This window comes from Capsicum annuum, chromosome 2 (assembly GCF_002878395.1).
Source record: "Capsicum annuum cultivar UCD-10X-F1 chromosome 2, UCD10Xv1.1, whole genome shotgun sequence".
NCBI classification, from domain to species: Eukaryota; Viridiplantae; Streptophyta; class Magnoliopsida; order Solanales; family Solanaceae; genus Capsicum; species Capsicum annuum.
The window spans coordinates 30,379,240-30,405,544 of NC_061112.1; the positions used below are offsets into that span (position 1 = coordinate 30,379,240).

General features: G+C 35.5%; 1 protein-coding gene across 1 annotated transcript in view; it reads left to right on the plus strand.

Moving 5' to 3' along the window:
- Positions 1–3,418: 3,418 nt before the first annotated feature.
- The window catches only part of LOC107858424 (cullin-4), a 57,101-nt gene continuing 34,214 nt past the window's right edge, over positions 3,419–26,305 (plus strand). Inside the window, exons 1-3 of the mRNA XM_016703074.2 lie at positions 3,419–3,913; positions 15,815–15,930; positions 16,001–16,347. Of these exons, the coding sequence (XP_016558560.1) occupies positions 3,568–3,913; positions 15,815–15,930; positions 16,001–16,347 (809 nt within the window). The 5' untranslated portion in view covers positions 3,419–3,567. The remainder of the gene's footprint in view (positions 3,914–15,814; positions 15,931–16,000; positions 16,348–26,305) is intronic.

The window sequence follows — 26,305 nt, forward strand, 5'->3', positions numbered from 1 at the left end:
CACATAATTTGGGATGGAGGGAGTAAATTTTTTCTAATGTTTAAAGATACAAATGATGTTGTCAACTACAAATTCAAATACAAACAAGTGAAATTACAAATACAAATACAATATACGACCAACTTATAAATACAAATATAAAATAATTCTGTAAAAATACAAATACATCGACGAAAATAGAATACAAATTGTACGTAGTAACGGCTAAATACAATATGCAATAAACTTACAAATACAAATACAAAATAATTCTGTAAAAATAAAATGACATTGGCAAAAATAAAATACAAATACAAATATAATCTAAATATGAAAACACAATAAAATCATAATACAAATATATTCTAATATAATATACAGTCAATTATAAAATACAAATACAAAATAATTTTAAAATATAAGTGTGAATGATATAAAATATAAATGATGTTGCGAACTAACAAAGACAAATACAAGTGTGAACTATAAAATACAAATATAATGTGAATTACAAAATACAAATACAAACATGAACTTTAAATACAAATACAAATGTAGTTGTATCACCGAATACAAAAATATAAATGACGGTGTGACTACAAATATGATAAAGAATTATGGTTTTTATGTTATCGTCCATGACTTGTGCTCGAGTAGTCATATTTTTTGAAAATACAAAAAATATAAAATAGAACAAAAAATGATAAAGAAAATAAGTACAAAAAAATTAAAGAAGAAAGAGAAATGGAAGTTAGAGATAGAAGAGAGAAAAAAATTAAAAGAAAAAAATCAAAATAAATAAAAATTGGAAAAAATAGAAAAAAAAAGAAGATGAAAAAATGAGGAAAACATGACAAAAGAAAAAATATAAGAAAATAAAAAAGAAAAAAATGATAGTGTTTTTGGGGAGACTAAATATGTAGTGTATTTATGTTTTTATGAATACAGACCACTAAGTAAAAGTGAATACAACAGTTGTGAATCGAATACAGCGGCTAAATAGGGATTGTATTCATATTTTATGTGAATACATACTATCTGTAAAACTAAATACAACGGGTGTAAATCGAATACAGCGGCTATAAATGGTAATTATGTAAAATGTGGCTATGGAAGGTGGGTTTATAGCAAAATACTGCTATTTTTGAAAGATCCCCTTTATCCATTCACTTGGTGTAGGATAATTAGCTTATTTTTATGAAATTTTAATTTAAAAAATAGCAAAAGAGACATTTTTAGAATAAAAAATGAGTTCTTAATATAATTAACTTTTTTAAAAATTATTAATTGAAAGCTTTTTTGTAAAGAATTAATTTTAAATAACTTTCTCTTGACAACAATAAAGTTGAATTATTTTAGGAGTTATCTTTGATAATTTTTGATAAGTGAGTAAATATTTTAAAGTTTTTTTTTCCTAATCTTTCTGTATAAATAATTAGCATGTTTTAATAAGATGAATATTTTTTTAATAACTTATTTATATCTTTCTCAATATAATATTTGATTTTCTTATCTAATCTAAGTTTGGCCGGTTAACCGTAGTTAGCGGATGCCTAATCCCTTCCTTTTAGGATAATTAAAATTCTTACCTAGAATTTTAAGTTGCGTAGACCTTAAAATGAAGTCTTTAATTGCTTTAATCACTTAGTTTATAATAGTTGTCCTAATTCATTGTAGAATTAATTAGGTGGCGACTTCTTTAATTCAATTAGAAGTTTGACCCGTGTTAAAATGGGGTAAACACCATATATTACCAGAAATATATTTAATTATTTTTGTAACTTTTAATTAATAGTGAAAATACGATTTTATCTAAAATAAAGATTTTTAATGAAGGACAAAAAGTTTAAACAACATTTGTGAGACCCTTCACACTTTTAATAGATTATAAATATAAATATAAATATAAATTATAGATTACAATCAACACTTTTAATGTATTATAAATATAGATTTATACATATCTACAATATATTAAAAGTGTGATGACCTTTAGTGATTTGAACTTTTTGCCCTTCATTAAAAATTTTTGTAATAGAGAAAACTGTCTTTTTACTATTTTCTTTAATTTATTATTTAGTTATTCATATAATATTTAAAATTAAAGAGTCCTAAAATACATTATAAAAGGAAAATATATTTTATAAATTAAGAAGTCCTAAAGTATATGATAAAAAAATATTAAGAGAATTAATAAATGAGGACTCTTAAAAAGTAATAAGAAGTGAAGTGTAAAATTAGGAGTTTTCCGTGATTTTACAAATATAAATTGTTTTGATTTTGGTAAAATAAAAAATCTACATACTTTTTGACCCAAAAAAAAATTGCTTTTGGTAAAATAAAAATTAACATACTTTTGGCAAAAAAAAAGAAAATCTCACAAAAATATTTGTTACACCTAAAAATTGTCGTAAATACTACCATATATGCTAAACCTTGAAAATCAATAACCAAATGCATATTACCATAAATAATTTGATAAGTTATTTTTTTTACTTTTCTCAAAAGAATAATTAAAAATTTCCATATTTAGGTAATCTTTTTTTGGAGAAAAAAATTTTGGGCTCCCCTACAACAATGTAATAACATCATGTATATTTTTATAACTGTTTTTTCGATGAGCTCTGAAGATGTCATCTATATCATATTGTTCTAATATCTCAATTATCAAATTATCATTTTGTTCTGGCAAATGAAGCAAACTCTGTGACCAGTTTTCTACCGCAAAATGCGTTGACCGAGGAAAGGAGGATTAGTCTCACGCCTGGTGTGAGGATACCTTGGGAAACCAAAAAAAAAATTATTTTGTTTTAGTTTTGTTTTGTTCAAGCTTATATTGTTGATAATGAATGTTCGATCGGATTTAACAATTTTTTTATGTTAAGACTAGATTTAATAATATTGTTCTAATATATCAATTATCGTAGTTTTTGTTTTGTTACTAGTTGTAGTTTTTTCTGCTTAGTACAGGTGGTATATGAATGTTTAGTCAAACTTTGATGAATTTTTTGTAAAGATTTGAATTTAATAATATTGTTCTGGTATCTCGATTATTGTATTGTTTTGTTGTATAGTATACAGGTGGTAGATAAATAGTTGGTCAGGCTTTGAAGAATTTTTATGTTAAGATCTAGGATTAATCATATTATTTTGTTGTAGATTCCGATCTATTATAATCTATTATTTTTGTTATTATTTATTTTGTGATAATTCACGTTATAAGAGTCAATCAAGATACTAGCACTTCACGCATGACTGGATGCGTAAAAATATCTATATTCGATCTTTAAAGTTAATTGCTATTTTTCAATAAATTATTTTCCTTTTATATATTTTATATTGATTGATGGCTTGACGTGAAGCATCCGTCTAACGCTCACACTTGATTAGTAAATTATAGATTTATGCATAAATAAATACTAGTACTAGTACTAACTACATATTTCCCCTTTTTCTAAACACTCTGGACGCTAGAGAGAGGAAAAACCTTTTGGCTTTATCGGCCGTTCTCGTCTTCTTTGTTCTTCCTCTCCTTTAACAATAACAATAACAACAACAAAATGAGCTCTTAACCATCTCTCCTCGTCTATGTCTCAACCCACTACCAACCACCAAAAGCGCTCATCACCCATCCTCTCCTCAAATCCCTCGTCCTCCACTCCGGCCACCCGAATCTCAGCCTATTCTTCGATGAAGAAGGCTAAGTCACAAGCTGTAGCTTGTTCTATTGACAACAAAAACGGCCAGCACGTTCACTTTTCCTCCGATATCGACAACCTTGAAGACCCTTCTGGAAATCTGTCCATGATGGAGGATTCGAACATCGATGCAACGTCACGCTCCTTAGTTGGTGGAGGGGTTACAGCCAATTTGTCTCGCAAGAAAGCTACTCTTCCCCAGCCTGCTAAAAAACTCGTAATTAAGCTCGTTAAAGGTTTGATTTCAACTTGGTACCTCTGTTTCTTTTTTTTTTTCTTGCATCATTACAAAATTGAATGCTGGAATGGTCCAAATGGAGCTAACTGGAGAGTGAGGATTTATATAACCAACTGCATCTAGCACCGGAGCGTAGTGTTGTAACTGTTGAAGTATTCGGTTTTATAAAAGATTTGAATTTTGTTAAACTACTCGAGGCTCTCCTCTTTTGCTGCTTAGTTCTAATTAGTGCAGCTCCTCGGTCATATTAGGGTTGAGCCTAAGCATAGACGGGTTTTTAGAAAAATGAGACATTACACCACTTTGTGGGAATTTACAGGGTTTTTCGTTGTTGTTGTTGTATCTGCAATCAGGGTTGTACTTTCTTAGGCAGATTGTATTTCTTTCAAGTACTAAGTTATCAAATATTAGTTCTGCACTAGCCTGATAGGAGATAGTTAATGTGGTGCAGATAAACTATGCTAAAGAGATAAAGGTAAAGACTGTGATTTGTTCCTGCTGTTGTTTTCTAGAACATATACTGATGTTTGACTTGAGAGGTTCAGTCAATCATTTTATTGTAGGATAAAATTTCGTTAGATAGTGTGCTAATGAGTAATCTTTAAGAATTTTATAGGAAAAAATATGTGCATTTGGTGGCAAAGTTATTATAATGATGTTGTTTAAATAAGCTAAGTCCTCCTTGGAATATTGAATGCTATCTCAATTTACATGGAGTCTTAGTAATGTTGCATTTTAGCTTGTATTATCTTCTAAACTCGTCAGAGTTTGGACAAGAGCTAAATTGTCCTTACCCTTGCATATGCATAAAGAATTAGCCTTGCTTCTCCAAGAATTAGGCAAGAAGTCTAAAGGTTTTTCAATTCTTTTGCTTAAAGTAATGAGCTCTCCAAGCGAATTCAGTTCATTGGCAATGTCAGTGAATCTATTGAACATCTCTGGCAGGGATTCTCCTTCATTCATCATGAACAGCTCATATTACCAGCGTAACAAGGTAATTTTTTGATTTCTTGACCTGACTTGCTCCTTCATGAGTGGTCTGCAAGGTATCCCACACTTTTTTTTGTAGTTTTACAAGAGGAGATGCTACTATATTCATCAGATCCAATGCCACAGATAGGAATCTTCGTTGCTTGACATTCGTTTGAACTTCCTTGATGTCTTCATTAGTGTAGTCTTCTCTTGCTTTGGGAAGGGCCTTTTTCCCTTTTATCATCTGTGGTCATAAGAATTTTTGGACCTTCCAATATAGTATTTCAAAACTCCAGGTTCTCTCCAACTATGGAATCTTGCAATCTCGCATCCTGGCCTTCCACCAATTGTAATATTTTCCATTAAAAGATGGTGGCTTGTGGTTGATTGTCCTTCTTGAACTCTGGGTGGTGTAGCCATTTTTAATTTATTCAAGGTGTTAGTCTTTTGAAAGAACCCGCTCTAATACCAATTGTTATTTTATGCTGCCGATATGTACTGCAGAACCCAGTTCTTCAACACCTATTTAAGAAATAAATCCAAAATAAATAATCAACACAAGGATTTATGTGAGAACTCCTTGCCCCAAGTGTCAAAAACCACGATCTACCCCAATAGGAAGGTGTCGAGGTCGTGGATTAGGGTAGAAGGTTAATGCGTGTGTGGGTTGTAGCTAGTAGTTAGGGAGCTCTGGTGTAGCCGACTTAGTAAGCCTACGACTGTGCCCACTGGTAGGAGCCGTTAGTGTATGCTATTACGAGGGGTGACCTTTTCTTATTTCTTATTTACTTTTTTTTTACTTTCGTATTGCTCTTATTTTCATGGCTCTCTTAGCTCTATTTGTATTATTTCTCATTTCTTATTTCGATAATGCAATCCATTCTACTTCAGATATTACTATGACCTTGTTAACTATTCTTTATCTTGAGCCGGGGGTCTATCGGAAACAGCCTCTCTACTTTTTCGGAAGTAGCAGTATGGACTGTGTACATTTTACCCTCCCCAGACCCACTTGGTGGGAATTCACTGGGTTTGTGTTTGTTGTTGTTATGGTTACAAACTAGAGGGGCTAACTCTAGCACGTCTCAGCCTTTCCTAGTTGAAGCTGCCATTTTCATGATTCTACCCCAATCTTGAAAGCATTTACAACTCATGGAACAAACCTAATTCAATTTTCTATGAATGGAAAGGGTTACAATTTAAGCTCAAAGAATCAAACTAGACAACTAAGAACAATAACAACAATCTTCTTGGAAACATGTTCATCTTCACACTGTTAGTTGGCTGTTTCTAACACGAAGAAACACTAAATAGTCTCTCTTTATGTTCTCTCTTCTCTTTATGTTCTCTCTTCTCTTTATGTTCTTCGTTTTCAATAATGTCGCTTGTTCTCCAAATCCAAACAAGAATAGGTTCAAGAATCCAAGAACCCAATCCAAGTCTACGAGGGTGTTTGGATTAGCTTTTTTTAAGTGACTTATAATCTAAGTGACTTTTGGCTTCTTTTTTGGGTTTACTTTTTAGTCCAAAGTAAAAACTCTTTGGGTGTGTTTGGTATGATGGAAAATATTTTCCTAGAAAATGTTTTCATAGAAAATAAGTTGGTGTTTTACTTATTTTCTTATGTTTGGTTGCTGAGTGGTAAATATTTTTCAAAAAATATTTTATGGTGTTTGGTTGGTGAATAAAAAATATATTCTTTTTCAACCTAAATTTTAACTTTACTTGAGCGTGTGGCCCTCTAATTAAAAATGTAATATATTTTCTAAAACGTAATATTTAACTACACATTTTTAATCATTCGGTCAGTTTGTATGAGATGTGACATCAACAATTATACATTCATCTGACCAAATTTAGAAAACAATGTAATTTTTTATTACGTATTAATAAAATAAATATATAATTACGTATTTTTTATTCATCAAAAAGTAACTTCTTAATACGATTTATGAAAGGAAAAGTCAAAAAGAGTGAGCTAGGTGGTACTTGATTTGACAAAATGAAGCAATAACTTTTTTTTTTACATTTTTTTTTTGGTAAGAAACGTAATAAGAAGTTATAATTTATAAATTGTAATAAAAAGTTTTAATTTATAAAAGTTAAAAAAGTTATAAAGTTTTAATTTATAATTTTTGTAAAAAAACTGTGTACTATACTTTACTTCTTTATGTCAAATCATGTAAACGTAATAAATTATTACGTTTTACAAAAATTTTTGTAAAACATGATAAATTATTACGTTTTATAATTTTTTTTTGTAAAGCGTAATAAATTATTACTACGTTTTACTAAAACTTTTTTACTATACACATCCGTTATCAAACCGTTAAAAAAAGGTATAAAACGTAATAAATTATTACGGTTAGCCTATTTTGGTAATTTATTAAATAAGTGACCTAGTTTGGTCACTTTATTCATATTTTGGTTTATTTTGGTTCCAAATTTCCACAAGTCACATCTCAATATTTTCTAGAAAATGACTTGCCTCGGCCCATGAGGGAAGTCATTTTCTTTCAAATAGAGGAAAATGAGTTTCTTTGGAAAATATTTTTCCAAAGTTATATTACAACCAAATAAGGGAAAACAGGAAAATATTTTCCAGAAAACATTTTCCATCATACCAAACACACCCTTTATCTTTGCCAAACACCTCCAAAAATTAAAAAGTGCTTAAAAGTCAAAAACACCTAAAAATAGTCAATCCAAACACCCTCTAAGTTGGTTTGCCATTCACATGTCAACCTTGCTTGTTTTCTTCTTTTTCCAAAAATCTTTCCAGGTGTGGTTCAAAACTCAACAAAAGATCTTTCCAGGTGTGCAAATATGGTAATGTTTCCGTCTTGATCTCTTCTCCTTTGATACATGTGTCTAGCTCTAATCCCAATTTTCCAGGAATCCTTCATGCACTTGAAATTGTTCTGCACTTGATCAACAATCTTCTCCAATTTGTTGTGAGGGACCTGGTTTTTTCCATTTTTGTTAGTGTAGTTGTGTAATCCAGCTCCGACATGTCAAAGAACTGGTTCTTCAATAGTTATTTGTCTTAAACACTCCTCATTACCATTTTCCAAAAAAAAGACACTACCCATCCTTTTTTGAGACATGTTTAACACTTGGTTCTTGTATCCTGTTTGTTAATCATCAAAATCTCATATATAGCATAACTCATAGCTCAGTCGTAACTTTTGCGTCAGTGTTGTAAGTTGTGGAACCTAAGCATTAATTTCAAAAGTTATGATGATTTCATATAGAATATGCAAGTCGCCACTTGTGTAGCTTTTTCGACATACCATTTATATAGGAGACTTAATTGATGATGTGTTGTTTGTTTTTCCTTTTGATAAAGGAGCTTTACCATATCTTCTTTTGGACAAAGGATCATTGCCATAAATTATGGATTTACTACAATCAATCTTTTTTGATAAAGGTAACTTTGTATTCACACCAAATACTCATCAGATAAATCTGGCGATGTGGGATTTACAAACCCACAGGGGGCATCAGCAGAAACAAAATTCTAAACAAAACCTCTACAGTTGCCCTGTGATATGTAGACACTTTCTACCTCCCTCGCCATATCATGTTTACACAAAAGTACAAAAGACTTAATCAATTCGTCTTTATCTGTTGAATACTACTTGCTCTCCCATCATGAGATCTTTCATTTCTTTCCTTCCATAATGTCTACCAGATGCAGGCTGGAATAATCTTTCATCAATCTTCTTTAGATCCTTTTCTCCCAGTGTTTCAGCACTCCAACAGTAGTCTTTGGCATTGCCCAATTCAACCCTAGAATGCATAAGAACATATCCCACAGATTTATAGTTGTTTTGCACTGTAAGAATACGTGGCTATTTATCTCTGCCTCTTGTCCACACATATAACACCTTGAGCAAATCTGGACACCTCTTCTTTGTAGCACTTCATGGGTTAAAAAAGCTCTACTGATCATCAACCATGTGAAGCATGAGACTTTGTGGGGAGTTTTAACCTTCCAAATTGATTTCTACAACCAAACTGTTGTCATTGACGGATTAGAGTTCGTGTTCCAATAACAAGATTTCATAGTGAAAATTCCTTTATTATGTAGCTGCCAGATTGGGGGGTCTTGGCCCATGGACGCTCCTGCAAACAAATTTAGAACCTGTAGTATACCAACCACTCTACCAATTCCCCAGTCATTCAATGCCCTCCTAAAGATCAGATCTCATTCTTGGGGCTCCATGCTTGTGCCACTACTGCCATTTGTTGCAAGCTCAAGATATGTCTGAGAATAAGGTTTTCAACTTCTCTTCCCCTATCCAGCCAGAATCTTGTTTTCAAATCATCTCTAATTTTGAAGGAGAAATTGTTGTTGACAGGAGGCCACAACCTTCTAATAGTTTTCCACGCAGAACACCGAAAAGTGCCGGCCACTTCCTCAGTGATCCAATTATTTTGGAGCCCATATTTGTGAGATGAATCTCCTCCATAGTGCCATATCCTCACTACAAAATCTCCGTAGCCATTTTGTAGCAAGCTGACATTCTGTACCCTCAGCTTATTTATGCCCAGATCTCCTTGGTTCATCTTGGTTCTTGCCGAGAGTTACCACATCCCATTTGACTAAATTGTACCTGAATTTTTCCTTATTGCCTTGCCATAGAAACACTCTTCTTGCCTTGTTGAGTTTCTTCTCAATACTGAGTGGAACTAGAAACAAGCTCATGATGGTTCTTCTTGACGCACATGTATATACATGATGGTTCATTAGGTTTCAGGGGGAATTGATCGAGCTACTACGTAAAATCATGTTTCCAATTCTAATAAACCAACTTGTTTGTTTTTGGTGTGAAGAAAGTCTCTCCTGTTATGTTACGTCTTAGGTGGGACAAATTCTTTCATACCTTGTTGAATTAGTCCTGTTTTTGCCTCTTAATTAAGCATTGCTTGTCCAAATAAATAAAGACATAGTTTTCTATTTGGCACTTGATTGAGGATTGCTTGTGCAAATTAAGTAGTCGATCAATTTGCAAATGTGCACAAAATAAAATTTTGTGATACTTGGGTAACTTCTTGATTTAGAATGGTGGTAGCATGATGGCCGTCAGACAAAGTTTAGAATGGTGGTAAGTTTCTATTGTCATTCTCCCTATTTTGTAAGATGAAGATGGGAGATGTAAGAGAGTAACATTTGGTTAAGGATGTAAAGTAACTTTCTTTTTCTATACAATTGAGCCATATTTGGTAATGTAACGTAGAGTGGGCTATATTTTGTAATGTAACAGTACTAGTTGCATTTTTTTTTTTTGTAATTTTTCTTTTATATATTGGAGGAATAGCCTCTCTAGTTTTATTTTGATGCTTTAAAATTATTTACTTGATCATGTAATGGTGTTTGGTCAAATCAAATTTATGATGGTTGACCATCCTTGCATTTTTATGGAAAGTTATTGAGGGGACTAAAATTTTAGAAAGAAATTCCAATACATAAACGTCTTAATTGGTGTCATGTTTTCCATTTAAATTTATTTCAGGCCAACATTATACAGATAAATATAATAAAAAGTATGAGCAGTTCTCTATTTTCTACTGGTATAAAAATTTCTAATAGAGCTAAAAGACATAGAAAGCATTAGACCTGAAGTAAATGTACTAATATGACTAAAACATATTGCCAACTAATTGGTATCTCCTATATAGATCTTTTTATGTCGTCGTGCCCTATCTTTTGCTAGGTCTTTGAGGATTCGAAGGAATAGTGGGCTTGTTATGACAAATTTGTTAATTTTTTTTTGAATAACTCAACTTAAGATTGATTTGCTTGAACAAGTTTTACAATGCAGGGTTGGGGTTCTTCCTACTACCTACCTTGATTTACCTCTATGAACAAAGATCTTGGTGTTTGGAATTCAGTTATTTTGAGGGTAGAAAAAGGTTAGCAGGATGGCAAAAAAGATTCCTTTTTAGATGAGGTAATGAAGTGCTTATTGAGAGCACTTTATTGAGTATTCCTACATATTGCATGTCCCATTCAATGCAATTTGCAAAGGAGTTTTCTTTGGAATTTGGCGGATGGGGAAAAGAATTTACACTTAGTTTAATGGGAGACTTTGACTTATCCTAAACAATAGAGAGGTCTTGAGATCAAGGATTTGAAGGTATTTAACAAAGCACTCTAAGGTAAATGTTTGTGGAGATTTGAGGTTGAGGGAGATGCTTTATAGAGGAAGGTGGCAATAGATAAATATGGAGAAATGGAAAGGGGATGGAGAATAAATAGGATCATTATGCCTTTCGGGTGTGGCGCGTGGAGAAATATTATGAAAGGGTGGGAAGTTTTTTATGACAACATTAGTTTTAATGTTGGGGATGTGAGTAAAGTTAGTTTTTGGTGGCATAAGTGTTGTGAAGGTTTGGTGCCTAAGGATGAATTCCCGATGTTGTATAATGTATCTTGCCAAAGGGATGAGTCTATTCAAGTTAGGGGTACACAAGAGGATGCGATTTTTTGGGATTTTAGGTTCAGAAGAAATTTTTAGGATTGGAAGGTGATCGAGTTTCAGTGACTACTAGTTTTATTTCAAAAGCAATACAAGTCAGTCGACAGATCTGATGCTTTGAGTTGGGAGTTGGGGAATAACAATGTATTCTCTGTTAAGTCCTTTTATGAGAAACTTCTAGGTAGAGTGGAGCAGAGGCTTCCATATGGTGCAGTTCGGATATCTAAGGTGCCAAAGAAGGTGAGTTTCTTCACGCGGTTAGCTATTAGAGGAGTTATTTTGATGGCAGAGAATCTCAGAAAACTAAAGGTTGTTTGCTTGAGTTGTGTATCCTTTGCAAAGAGGTATGTGAGAACGTAGATCATATTCAGTTACATTGCGATTTAGCCTCGACGATATGACGGGATATATTTCGATGATTTGGCGTTTCATGGGTGATGCCAAAATCTGTGAAGGAGTTGAGCTAGAAGAAGGCACAAGATTTGGAAAGTTACTTTTGTTACGCTAATGCGAGTCATTTGGAAACAGAGGAATAGAAGAGCTTTGAAGGGGTAGAGACGAGCTTTGCTCAGTTGAGTAGTAGTCTTCGATCCCTTATTTTCATTTGGTGCACCCATATGGTTCCTGTTTGTATAAAGGATTGGGTGTCTTTTGGGGAGAACCATATTTTGTAGGTGTATCCTTTTTGGTACACCTCTTGTATACGATCATGTTGGCCTTGGTTATTATCAATGAAATATTTTTTATGATAGATAAAACATTCAAAATTCGTTAATCTTTTTCCATTTTGGTGACACACCTTGGTTTCCTGACCTTAGAAAATTTCTTGGAATTCTAATCTCTGGCCCCAATACGACTCATGGGTACGAGCCGTATGTTAGGGTACGGATGGTATGGTCCGGTCGTATACTGACCAGTGTTGGTTGGTGGGATGGATTTTTGTTTACTGGAATGGATACGACTTAGGGGTATGAGTCGTATTGGTGGTTATGGATCATTTGGTTCCTTAACTTAATCTTAGACTTGGTTACTTAGGTTGGATCTGATACGAGTGGCTCACCATGAGCCGTAAGCCAGGGTACGAATCGTACTAGGGACTCGTATGGTAAACAGTGTTCAATTCCCCAGATGGATACGGATCGTATGCTGTGGTTACGACTTGATTGGATGAGTCGTATACAGGAAAGTGTTTGATCCAAGGGTAGAGATACAGGATACGAGTGATGGATACCAATCGTATTGGGGGGTACGACTCGTAAGGACCGGTCGTATCTCTGTGACGGGATTTTGTGCAACTTAAGTAGGGGTATTCTGGACATTTTCCTACTTATCCTAATAAGGCCCCACGACTTCTAACCTACTTGGGAGGTTATTTACCCTATTATTTTATTCATTAACATTTAGAAACTTCCTAAATACTCCATAATTCTCTCAAGAGCTATTGGGTTAGGGGAGCTAGGGTTTCGTCTAAGGGATCAATTTGGGGCTTATCTTGGTGATTTCTTTCCGTCATCGTGTTGGTTTAAGGCATGTTTCTCTTCCCTCATTGTTAATTTAATTAAAGGCATGGTTTATATGAATGTTTTCATGGTTTTACTATTGCATGGTTTTGGCTTTCAAATATGATTTGGGGGTTTTGATGTTAAATGGTTGGTTATGGTTTCCCATGGTTTTAATTATGCTTTTATATGCATTAATGGTGGTTTTGGATAATTGGATTGAATGAGAATGGTTTATTGGTAAATGAAATTGGTTTTGGTTATATTATGCCCCCAACGTGTTTGACAAAATGCTTATAAAGATATGTTCATTGCATTGACTTCTTTTAATGAAATTCTTGCATGTTTTAAACTTGGTAAAGGAATTATGCATGGTTTAAATAGTTTTGAAAGGCTAAAGGCTAATCGGTTGTGCTTGTGGGGAACATGAAAATCTCTCAAGTGGTTTAATATGGTAAATGGAAGGGCAATTGAAAGTCCCTCAAACCTATAAATGGTTGGCTATGGATGATACTTGCAAGGGTTGATATGACGATACTAATATCAATGGCCTTGGTTAATAAATGGATAATGGTTTGGTTATTTGGAAATTGGTTTTAATTGGGCAATAATGGTAGGAGGTGTAGCTAAGCCATGGAAAGTGGAGGTCCCGGGCGGACCAAAATTGAAAACTCATATTTGCCGATATGAGGTTAGTTTTGGTAATCGTGTGCATATGTCACACTTTATTTTGGGGATGTAGTAGTTATCCCATGGGATATTTCCCTGTTCGTGCGGCTACACGCACTGGGGCCCTTTCAGCAGGGGGAGCTGAACGCATATAGCCCGTGGGTGGTTTAGGACGGCAAAACTACATAACCCAGGTAAAGGTTTTAAAGGTATGCTAAACCCGGTCCCTTTTCCTAGCATGATTATATATATATATGTGTGTGTGTTTAGTTGTGTGAATATGGATGATTTTGCTTGGTTTTATCAATGACATTATTTTATCCTTACCCTGAGATTATGCTAGCGGTCACTCGCTAACACCGTCTACTGGCGGCTGTATACCCACGCTATGTAGGAACCGGCCGTTCTATTCCTCGCACATAGTGATTGACTCGGGGACAACATTTGGATTGAAGTGGTGAGCTTTCATTCTTTCGGAAGGCTCCATTTCATGTTTGGATATTTCTAGACATTTTGGTTTTATTTTGGATATTGGTTTTGGCTATGGTTGGGGGCATGTCCCAATCGGATTTTATTACTATTTTGGATAGAGGCTTTGTGGTACTTCTATGGGTTGGAATGAGCGGGATTGGTATAGGTGTCAGCCTTGGCATTGGAATAGGCTGGGAGGCTGGCATCATTAGACATAATTTTTCACTGTTCTGTCATATTTCATTCTGGGATTAATTATATTTTGTTTTGGAACGTCCTTGGTTATGACCTTGTTTGGTGTGGTTTGGTATGGTTGAATTGTGGTTATTGGATGGTTGAACTCGGTTGGGTTGGTCACGGTTGCGATCTATTCCCAGGGTCTTTGTGTGAGCTGTGACACTATTTTGTTTTATGCTCGGAATTCAACCAACTCAGGGCAGGCGACTGGAGGTTGGGTTGGGTAACAGGCGGGGGGGGTCTCCGGTCCTGGTCGGACCTGGGACGCCCATTATGACAAGGCCCCAGGGCGGATCGTGTCATTTGGAAGCTCAAGAATTGGAACTGTCCTTTTGATGATTTCCTAACATTTCTTTCTAGAGTCCTTTCAATTTGCACCTACAACATTAATGCTACAAACTATAGGACATCCCTTTCAATTGGTCTACATCAATGTCATTGTAGAGTATCCTTCCTTGTTTGATTTTACATGGTTTTGTCTTCTGTAGATGTTTAATGTTTTTTGAATAGTTGTGGTGTCTGGGCCAGCCTGCGTGCATCTCAACTAATTTCATAGGGTACTTGCCACTTCCCACCACCACTGGGTAATGTTACCTAGGCTGCTTGGACATATGAGAAGAAATCAACTGTTTTTTTTCCTCTGCTGAGATTTTAAGTTGAGACCTCATGATGCTCAATCCACTTCATTGGCCATATATAGATGTAATTTATCTTGTCATTTATTCGTTGTAATCTTTAATGATTTATGCTTGTCATCATCCAGTGCTCCTGCCACTGCTTACCTAGTTATAAGCCAAATATGATAATAACAAAAGAAGAACGTTAAGAAGAATGTGAGTAATAAGATGCTCTTTCATTAAATGCGGCTCTCGTTATAGCTTTATAAAAAAAGAAAATGAAATCAATTGTAGATGCTAGTTCATCAATAGCATGCTGAAGATGGAAACCCATATGTTTTCTGTGTTGATGCTAAATACTAACTTTTAAGGGATTTGACTGATTAATATAGTTTGTTTTCTATATCAAGTTGTATCCTTTCTTCCTCATCTTCATTATTATTATTTTTGTTGTTATTATCATTATCATTATTATTATTTTTAATTATTATTATTATTATTAATACCGCCGCCACCACCACCACCACTACTACTACTACTCCCTCCATTTCAAAAAGATTGACCTACTTTTCTTTTTAATCTGTTTTAAAAAGAATGACCTCTTCCTTTTTGGCAATATCTGAATTTCAACTTTCCACGTGGCATGTTTAAGACCACAAGGTACTTTAATTTAGGACCACAAGATCAAAAGTCTTCTTTATTTTCTTTACTCCGTGCCAAGTCAAATTAGGTCATTCCTTTTGAAACTGAGGGAGTATTATTATTATTATGATGATGAGGTGAATACCTTCATATCTTTTAAGTTGGAGTCTGGACCAATAAGATTTTATTCGTTCTATTCTTTCATGACATTGAGCTGCTATGGATTAATGTAGATGAAGTGAAATTAATATTTTGAAGACAACATCGTTTATGCTGAACCTTTGACTCATTTTTTTTCTTATTGAAGCAAAACCTACATTGCCAATGAACTTTGAAGAAAATACTTGGGCAACTCTAAAGTCAGCTATTAGTGCGATCTTCTTGAAGCAGCCTGATCCATGTGACTTAGAAAAGCTTTATCAGGTGTATGTTGCGGCATTTCTTTCTAATACTGTACCTTATAAAATTGTACTGATTGAGTTTTCTGTCGTAGGCTGTCAATGACCTTTGTCTGCACAAAATGGGTGGAAATCTATATCAGCGAATTGAAAAAGAGTGTGAATCACACATAGCTGAGGTGCTGCGTTCTTTAGTTGGTCAAAGTGAAGATCTTGTCGTTTTCTTGTCGCTTGTTGAGAGGTGCTGGCAGGATTTTTGTGATCAGATGTTGATGATTCGTGGAATAGCTTTGTATCTTGATAGAACATATGTGAAACAAACACCAAATGTGCGTTCACTGTGGGATATGGGCTTGCAACTTTTCCGTAAACATCTCTCTCTTGCCTCAGAAGTAGAACACAAAACTGTTTTTGGCCTCCTACAGATGATTGAGACCGAAAGGTAAGGAAATTTTCATGGTTGAATTTGATGGTCTTGAGATTGGTGGGTTCATCTTGATTGTTTGTATATGTGCTTCTATTGGATGTGTCATGTCCCAAATTACCCCCTACATGTGATTAAAACCCAACACAAACCAGGCCAGGCAAACCCAATTTTCATACCTTAACCTGCTCATACGGACCAACATATTCTTAAGCTAGTTTTCTTTCCTTATTGAATTTTGTAACTCCATGGGGTCAGAAAGTCTTTCACCTTTTATTATCTCCATACAACTAACTCCCTTATTTCCTTAGGACTTTTATTTGTTTTAAGCAGTCCAAAGTCGTTTTAGCATTAATGCAACTTTTTTGTCGAAGCTTGTTGGATCAACTCTGGACCCAATAATTATGATTCGCCAAATTCAATCCACCACCGAGTGAACGATACCGACATCCATATAAAAACTCAAGGCTGAAACAACAAAGTTTGTGTACCAAGTTAGTAACTATTATGAGGAACAACCTTAATCAAAAGCAGTTATTCATTTAAATTCATTCAGCTAGGCTTGAGACTGGATACCCATACTTTTTTATGTTTTTATTACGCAATACCACACTTAAGCGCGACAAATACAGTCCAAAGATTCTTACATACGGTAGTATTGGAACACACACAAACATTCATTCATAATACTCTCGCATAAGATATTGCCGGAACACATACTTGTTCCTCTACATCTCGATCACACGTACGGCATTGCTGGAACACATTCGTAGTCCCGTATGTAACACTCACGCACGGTAACACTGGAACACATCCATACACCCCTATGCAACACTCTCACGTACGCAGCATTGGAACATATCCACACACCCCTACATAACACACTCACTACGCCAGTGCTGGAACACGTCCATACACCCTTATGTAACACTTTCACTTATGGCAGCGCTGGAACACATCCATACTGCTACATAACACTCGTGTATGGCAATGCTAGAACACATCCATGCACTCCTATGTAAATGTTCCATGCACTCTTACTCTCATCACACATGACAATACAGGCATCTCGTGCCTTTGCACCATCTCTGGAACATATTGCCACATAGGCTAGTATGATGTATAATCAGTACAGCTTGAATCAGGTGCTCAATCTTGCTAAGCCTATCAAGATCATCCAAGTTACGGCCTACGATCACAACTTTCTGAATGAATGTGTAAACCAACTACAAAGTCTACAGTGATCTATTTTTTTATATTATTTTTTTCCTTCCTATTGAAGACAACCATGTTTACAATACTTTTCCGATCCTCTGGCAATATGAACAGTTCAAACAATCACTATCTGCCAACATTAGCTCTCTTTCTTCAATCTCAATGCATATTTACTAATTTCAAAAGTACTGAATATTTCTAGTGTTAAATCTCTTTTGTACATATCTCCTTAAGTCAACCACCCCAAGTGCACACATCTCGAACCTTAAACTAAAATGTTCCCACTTTATTCACTATCAAAAACTATCCCCAACTCTCAGTAAGGCCAAGACTTTTGCGCCGATCAACTTTTCTTGTTCCAGCAAAGACAACGGTAATGTAACACATGCTAACACCTTAGTGTGCATAATACCATCAACTTGTCACCCTTTTACTAGACAACCCAATGCTTAAAACTTTTTCTTTTTTTTGTTTTTGGAAATTGGTAACTATGTATTATATCAAGCCAAAACAGTACTTGGGTAGTAATTGAACCATATTTACTGGAGAACTCTAGCTTTCAACTATATCTGTAATGAATCTAAGACATCAATGATAAACATAGTATTATTAGAGTAAATCTGGTTACAACAAAAACACAACAGTAAGATAGAGTTCAGCTTAATCTTCTGCACATCATTCTCTATCCATTCATAGCATCTGGAATTCCTCCCCTTCCACACTGTCCCCCATATGCAGGCAGTGACTACTCTCCATCTATTTCTGTCCTTTGCAAGGATGTCTAATACCTTTGAGGTTCAGGGTAACTCTCCACAACTGGCTTGTGAATGTACAGTGAAGAAAGAGGTGGTGGACTGTCTCTGCTATTTCCTTTCATATTAAGCATCTTGATTCTTCTTATCAAGCTGACGTCCAGTGTGAGAGCAGCTTCTCTTGCAAGTAGCCATACAAAACAGGATACTTTAAGGGGTCATTTAATCTTCCCGATTTGTTTTCACGGCCTGTTGGAAATCTGATGGCAACTATCGAAAACGATTCTCAATTTCCAACTTGCCATAAAAAAATAAAAAATAATTGACACTTCTGACCTCTTGTATTTAACTAGTATTATCTTGATGTTCATAAAGCCCGCTTCAAGAGCTGCACAGTCTTGTCAACTATCAAAAACGATTCTTATATGTCATAATGAACAAAATAGCAAAAAAGCTAACAATTTGAATACTCAGTTCATGTAGTCCATGACGATTACTAGTGTCTTCGACTATCCGAGAGACGTCACTAGATTTTAACACTTACCATAACAAGTCTTGAGACATCTTCGTATTATCCAACCTTTTTCTCCTTATGGTATCTCGATCACAAGCCTATCTTATAATAGCGGATAACATCCTATAACTGAGCACACAAATATGTCACTGAAAAGATGCACGATTCTACGAAAATAGATATGAAAAATTAGTCACTAAAAAAATGCACGGTGCTACGCAAATTAGATATGAGAAAGTAGTCACTGAAAGATGCACGGTGCTACGCAAATTAGATATGAGGAAGCAGTCACCGAAAAGAAGCACAGTGCTATGCAAATTAGATATGAGAAGCCACTGAAAAGAAGTATGGTAGCCAACTTTTGCCAACATAATCATTGGCCAGCGGGTGGCGTATATGGGTGATAGCCGCTTGCCGGCAGCGGAAGCTCTTTGATTCTCTACTAAGATCGTGGAAGCTTTGATATCATGTGAGAAATATAAGAGAAAAATATTATTGAATTGTTGTGACTACATTTACACACCGAGAGCCTATTTATAGACACTACATTCTAACCCTTTCCTAAGTAGGACACTTCATTCCTTTTCTAAGTAGGATTCTATATGCTATTCCTATTCCTACTCATATTCTAACAACATTCTAAGTCATTTATCCATTATCGATTAACTCAGCATAGATTCACCGTTCTTCTCAACAAATAGAAATTAAGCACCTTAAAGGACTTTACTTCGTCTGACAACCTCTTAATCATGGAATCTTGCAACTTGTCTTTATTTTGGTTCTTTGACGTCATAGATCCATTCTATGATATCGAATAAAAATAGACTTTATTCTGATTGTATATCTATCTATACCCAAAGTTTATCTTCCTATTACGTGGTACATTGTGTAGGCCTTCAAAAACACAATGGGAAGCTTATCAATTACTAAGACTAACTCAATAGTCAATTTCTCAATCTTGGTGCCTTGAGTTACAGTTGAGCGCAACAAATACCGTTTGTTTATCATATATGGAGCTTTTACTGACGGGGTAGCTTAGCCTGTAGACATACGAAGTAAATCCTTTATATACAATCCTATGCTCCACCGAAATAGTTAATAGTGTTTTCATTACAATCAAGTGTAAGACAAGACAAAGTCGTCCAATTCGAACCAAAGATAACCTCAAACTCAACTATGCTGTACGTAAGCGTATCATGACTCTAAATTTTGTTGGCACATATTTGATAGACCGGTCAATAATATTAGACTCCCCCTTTTGGATCAAAATTGCAAATTACACATTTAAGTATTCAAGTTTTCTTTTATCCTTATTTACACCATCACCTCATTATTATGTTGCTCATCTACCCCAATCTTGTGTGTTATTGGCACAACAAAGTTGACAAGATTGTGCAAATTGGGTACTTTTCTCTATGAGAGTCATTCTATTTTTCATTTACTTGAAGTTCTTTTATGATTCATTTAATCTTATGGTGCATGGCATTTTTATATTCCAGGTCTTATCCTTACTTCAACAATTAATCATGCCAACGTGCGATGAGTTTCATACTCAATCTCTTACCATGTTGGTTCATTAATTTTTTAACTTCTCAAGTCTTATTGTCGCCCACAACTTGAAATTTATCACGAATTTTCTCCATGAACATATTGTGCATCTCGTAGCGCCACTATCTTACTCATAACCAATGCACTTGAATTATGTATTTTCACATCAATGTCACGACATCACGACATTACTGATAACAAAGAATCCTTTTATAGGCACGTTAAGCTTAGAACTATGTAAGCATTAGTGTCTGTCACTAGAAAACCCTACAATTTAGATGTGGGTGAGCTATTGCACTTTTTGCTTTCTTGCTATACTCTTTTTTAACTGATGAGACCTCAGAACAGAGTTCTACCCACCACCCCGAATTCGAATAAGTCACTGTTATGCAAATACCATATCATTTGCCACTTTTTAATTCATACTAATTCTTGACTTCCAAAAATTTCACTGACTTCCAAACTTCTTAATATTTTTGGCAGAGGTCCCTTTGTAAATAGAGCTCTCCCGAAATATTACCTTGTCCAATCTCATCTACAACAAATGCGTACAATATCCCATGTACTCAATGTCATCTCAGTTTTTCAAATATTATTAATGACTTCCAAGTCAATTGTGTCATATAGTGGAGGAAGATATGCGTGTCCTAACCTTCAGCGAAAGGGACATCCTAATGTTACACTCGGTTCATCTTAACGCTTCAAGCAATAAATGAAAAAGTGAAACATCCAAGATATTTAGTAGCCCCAAGGTCATAATTATGGACGTCTACATACCTATGAACAAGACTACCAAACACTACTCCATGACTCCAGTCTTGAAGTCTAAGCTTTGGTACCAACTCTATCACGTCCTAAATTACCCAGACGTGATTGGCACCTAGCACACACCACAGGTTAGACAAACCCAATTTTCATACTTTATCCATTAATCTCGCAGTATGAAATCCGGTGGTTGAGAGAGTCGAGAAGTTGCTGGAAGGATGACAAAAGAGGTATCTGTCGAAAAAGAGAAATGAAGTTTTGATCAAGAACTCCTTTTCTAGTATTCCTACATATTTCATGTCACTTTTGCAGGCCCTGACAAAGTGATTGAAACATTGGAGAGAGTTTAGCAAAACTTTTCTATGGGCCTTGGGGAAGACACTAAGAAGTTTCATCTTGTGAATTGGAGAGTTGTCACATCTCCAAAGGAATAGGGAGGGCTTGGAGTGAAAGATCTCCAGATGTTCAACCATGCTTTGTTAGGAAAGTGGATCTGGAGATTTGGGATGGAGGAAAATGCTTTTTGGAGGGGGTGGTAGCTGATAAATATGGTATAATGGATGGTGGATGGAGAACTAGAAAAATTATAACTCTGTTTATGTGTGGTTTGTGGAGGGCTATTTTGAAGGGATGAAAGGTTTTTATCGACATATCTCTTTTAAGGTTGGGGATGGAAGTAGGATTAGTTCTTGGGCACATAAGTGTTGTAGGGAGATCGAGTTGAAGGAAGCTTTTCCTAGTTTATACCGTGTTGATTTGTAGGTCGGTGTTATTTACTGTGATTTAAGATTTAAGATTCAGAAGGATCCTTCTTGAATGAGAGAGGGAAGAATTCACAATTTGTTAAGAGCTTTTACATGGGCTAGACACATCAAACAACTTGCTAGTGAGAGAGGAAGGTACCTTTCCTAATGACTCCATTTGGATTCCGAGAGCACCAAGGGAGGTTTGTTTCTTCGTATGGTTGGCGGCAAGGGGTGTGATATTAACAAGGGGGAATATGAGATAGAAGAAAATCACTCATTTCAATTAGTGCTTCATGTGTAAAAGTACCGGTGAAAGTATAGATTATCTTCTTCTGTATTGTAAGGTGGCTAGTTGGTTATGGAGGGTGACTAAATTTGTTTAGGATGCAATGGGTCATGCTAGACACAGGGTAGGAGGCTTTGCAAAGTTGGACTCTTAAAAGGGGGAAGGAAAGCACGAGAGCATGGAACATTGGCCCCTTGGTAGTCGTGTTGGTCACTTGGAAAGAGGAATAGGAGGGTTTTTAAAGGGTAGAAGTTGATTTCGTAAAGTTAAAGAGTAGTGTTCTGTACCTAGTTTACTTTTGGGGTATTTCATAGAATAGTCGTGGCAAATAGGAGGAGAAGTTTTATTGATTCAATTGAGGTGAATGGGGTAGTGCATGAGGAGGAGGAGGTTGAGGGGGTGATACATAGTTTTTATGAACACGTATTTCATGAAGAGTTAAATTGGAGATTGAAATTAGAAGGATTAGAATTTAATCAAATAGGAGCAGATAAGAGGGACTGGCTGGAGAGGGTTACTAGGGAAGAGGAGGTATGAGAGGCGATGGAGTGTCCTGCTGGAGATAAAACACTAGGTCCAGACGGTTTTACCTTAGTATTTTTTCACCATTGTAGGAATATAGTTAAAGTTGAAGTGATGGAGTCCATTGAAGCTTTCAAGTTATTGGAGAATTTGAAAAAAAGCCTTAATTCTCATTTCATTGTCATTATCCCTAACGGAGAAGGTGCTACTAGGATCAAGGACTATAGGCCTATTAGTCTAGTGGGAAACTCCTACAAGATTATTTCTAAGGTGCTTTCTAATAGACTAAAAAATTACTTAGATGTGAGTTTCTACCTCACAGAATGCTTTTGTGGAAGACAGATAAATTTTAGATGCATCACTGGTGTCAAATGAGGTGGTTGACTCAAGAAAAAAGCAATGAAAGCTGGGGATTTTGTGCAAATTAGATCTTGAGAAAGCCTGTGATCATGCTAATTGGGAATTTTTTGATTTCATAATGTTGAAAATGGGTTTCGGTGCAAGATAGAGAAAATGGATTGGATATTGCATTTCAAATGTTGGGTTTTTGGTCCTTGTGAACGGAAACCCGTGTGGCTTCTTTGGTAGTTCGAGAGGAGTAAGACAGGTAAACCCATTATCCCCTATGTTGTTCATATTAGTGATGAAAGCTTTAAGCCAACTGATTGATATAGTCGTGATAGAAGGATAGTTGGAAAAACATCAGAGAGATTTTCTGTGGGATAGCTCAAGCAGGGAAAAAAGTTTCACTTTGTAAATTGGGCGATTGTCATTGCACCGAAGTGTTGGGGTGGGCTTGGGGTTAAAGATTTTAGGGTCTTTAACAAGGCACTTTTAGAAAAGTGGTTATGGAGATTTGGGGTGGAGGTGAATGCTTTGTGGAGAGGGTGATTGTGGAGAAGTATGGGATTGTGGAAAGGGGTGTAAGGACTAAGAATGTTTCACTTCCATATAGGTGCGGATATGGAGAAATATTTTAAAGAAGTGAGGAGAGTTCACTGTGAACATATTTTTTAGGGTGGGTGATGGGAAGAGGGTGAACTTTTGGGAATATAGGTGGTGTGGAAATAACACTTTGTGAATTATTTTTCCTAACATGTGTAGAATTTCTTGCCAAAAAAATGTTGATTCAACTGTTGGAGTCTTACATCGGTGGGTTAAAGGGTCCTTGGTCTCCTTATATGGTTTTGGGCAATTCTCCCCTCATGAGCTAGCTTTTGAGGTTGAGTTACGCCCAATGTCCATTTCTTTATCATGGTATCAGAGCGAGGCCCACCCAGTTCATTGTTTCCGATGTTGGGCCCCCCGTGTTATATTGCCCACGCTCTAGATGTCCAATCCTGGGCGTGCGGGAGGGTGTTGGAGTCCCACATCGGTGGGTTAAAGGGTCTTTGGTCTCCTTATATGGTCTTGGGCAATCTCCCTTCATGAGCTAGCTTTTGAGGTTGAGTTAGGCCCAATGCCCATTTCTTTATCATCCTTTTTGTGGAGTAATCAAGGGGGAGAAATGCTTTGGGATTTGAGCTTTTAACAAAATTTACAAGACTGGCAGTTTGAAGAATTCCAAAACTTACTTGATTTGCTTCACCAAAAAAGAGCTAATATGGGTGGCCATGATGTATGCAGATGGATGGCGGAGGGGCATGGCGTGTTTTCAGTAAAGTCATATTGTGAAAAGCTTCTAACTAGGGAATAAAATGATGAAAAAGATAATTTGTGTCGGTGTTTTATTTGTAAAGAATATGGTGAATATATGAATCACCTTCTTCTACATTGTCGGATAGCTTCTTATTTATGGTTGGAAATTCTGAGATGGTCAAAGTTGAGTGGGTTATGTCGAGCATTGTGAAAGAAATATTAGTTAGCTGCGCATGTAGAAGAAGGAAGAGAAGATGCAAAGAATGTGATGTTGCTCCTCTAGCACTTATGTAGGTCATATGGAGGTGAGTAATAGAAGAGCTTTTGAGGGAGCAGAGAAATACTTTGTACAATTATGAAATAGTCTTTTTTCCCTTATTTCTTTTTGAGGCACCCATAGGATTCCTACATGTATTGATGAGTTGGTGCCTTTTATAGAAAACTATGTGCTCTTGTGAGGTTTTCTATTATTGGTATACTTCTTGTATACGGGCAAGTTTTTTTCCCTTGTCTAATCAAATTTATTACTTTATTTAAAAAAAGCATAGCACTACATCTACTAACAAAACAAAAAACTCCTACTTACTAGCAAGGGCACAAACCTATCTACGAATCTTCTACCTTAATATGCGTCATCCACACCTTCTCATCTAGGGTGATGTCCTCGGTAAGCTGTAATTGCCCTATGTCATGTCTAAGTACCTCCGTTTAATATTTCTTCTGGGGCGGAATAAATATGCAGCTCCTCAAACTTGTTCAATTTTTTCACTTAGACACTTTTACTTGGCCCTGCACCTATTGAACACTTGATTTCTGTAAAAAAATGTGCCAGTTAGACATAATCTGCTGAAGTGGCATAGTGCGTGCACTACACTAAATTTGTGAGCGGTGAGATGTTAAACTTTTAATTTTTTAATTTTTTCTACCTAAACCTCTTTCGACTCTAATGTGGCTATTGAACTTTTTGTCAATTTGCATATAGGAGTAGTTGATTGATATGTTGAGATCACTAAGTTTATGTACTCCGTTCATTAGGAAACAATTAAATGGAATCATCAATGTCACAAACACTAAAAGAAAATTTGAGCTATACAGTGTATTTTACAACTGTTACAACTATAATAGTACTCTAATGTTAGATCAACAAAGGTGAATTGTTTTCATATTGTAGGGGGCGGTGTTGGATATTTTTCCGGTGGCGCTTATTGGTATTTATGGATTTCGAATTGAAATTTACATTGAAGAAGCCATTGTTGAAAAACTTGACGGATTCAACTTTGAGCTAATTTTGAATCTGAAATTTGATTGAGTTTTGTTGTGATAAAAAGATCGTTGATTCCTAAAGCAATTTGAAGGTATAAATGCTATGTTTAAAAGTTTATGGGAGAGGAAGACGATGGAGGCGATGACGGGGATAAAATGGAGAAAACGATGGCTTATTTTTTCCCTTTTTTTCATCAATATTTTTTTGATTGGTTATGTTTTTTTATGTTATGCGCGTGTAATACACTCAGTTGCTTTAGTGAATGTTTTCTCGGTGATCATAGTTTTTTTATCTTTTACACGCGAACGGAGTGTATTACACGATAACCGATCATAGTATGCCCCGCAGTTCATATATTTTAGTTCTAAACCTGTGGTTTTAAGTAACCCCATCCACTCATCACCACTGAACTCTTGATAGGTAGTGCAAACTCTTATGTTGGTTTCCTCTATGCAACTATGATGCAAGGGACAAGGGGTTCAGGACCACTTGGTTAAATAGGCTAAGATGTTAATGAAAAAGAGAAGGGCGGATGGGAGAAGATTGCTGTTCAATTGTGTAGTCTATTGATTCGAAGTTGATGTCGTTGTTCTGACCATTCCAAATCTGCTTCTTGGTTTGGGAAAAGGCCCGTGGGCTATACACAAATGACTTCTCTCATTTCTATAATGTTATTTCTCGGTTGATTAATCCTAAAAATCAAGATTCAGATGTGTCTACCTATCT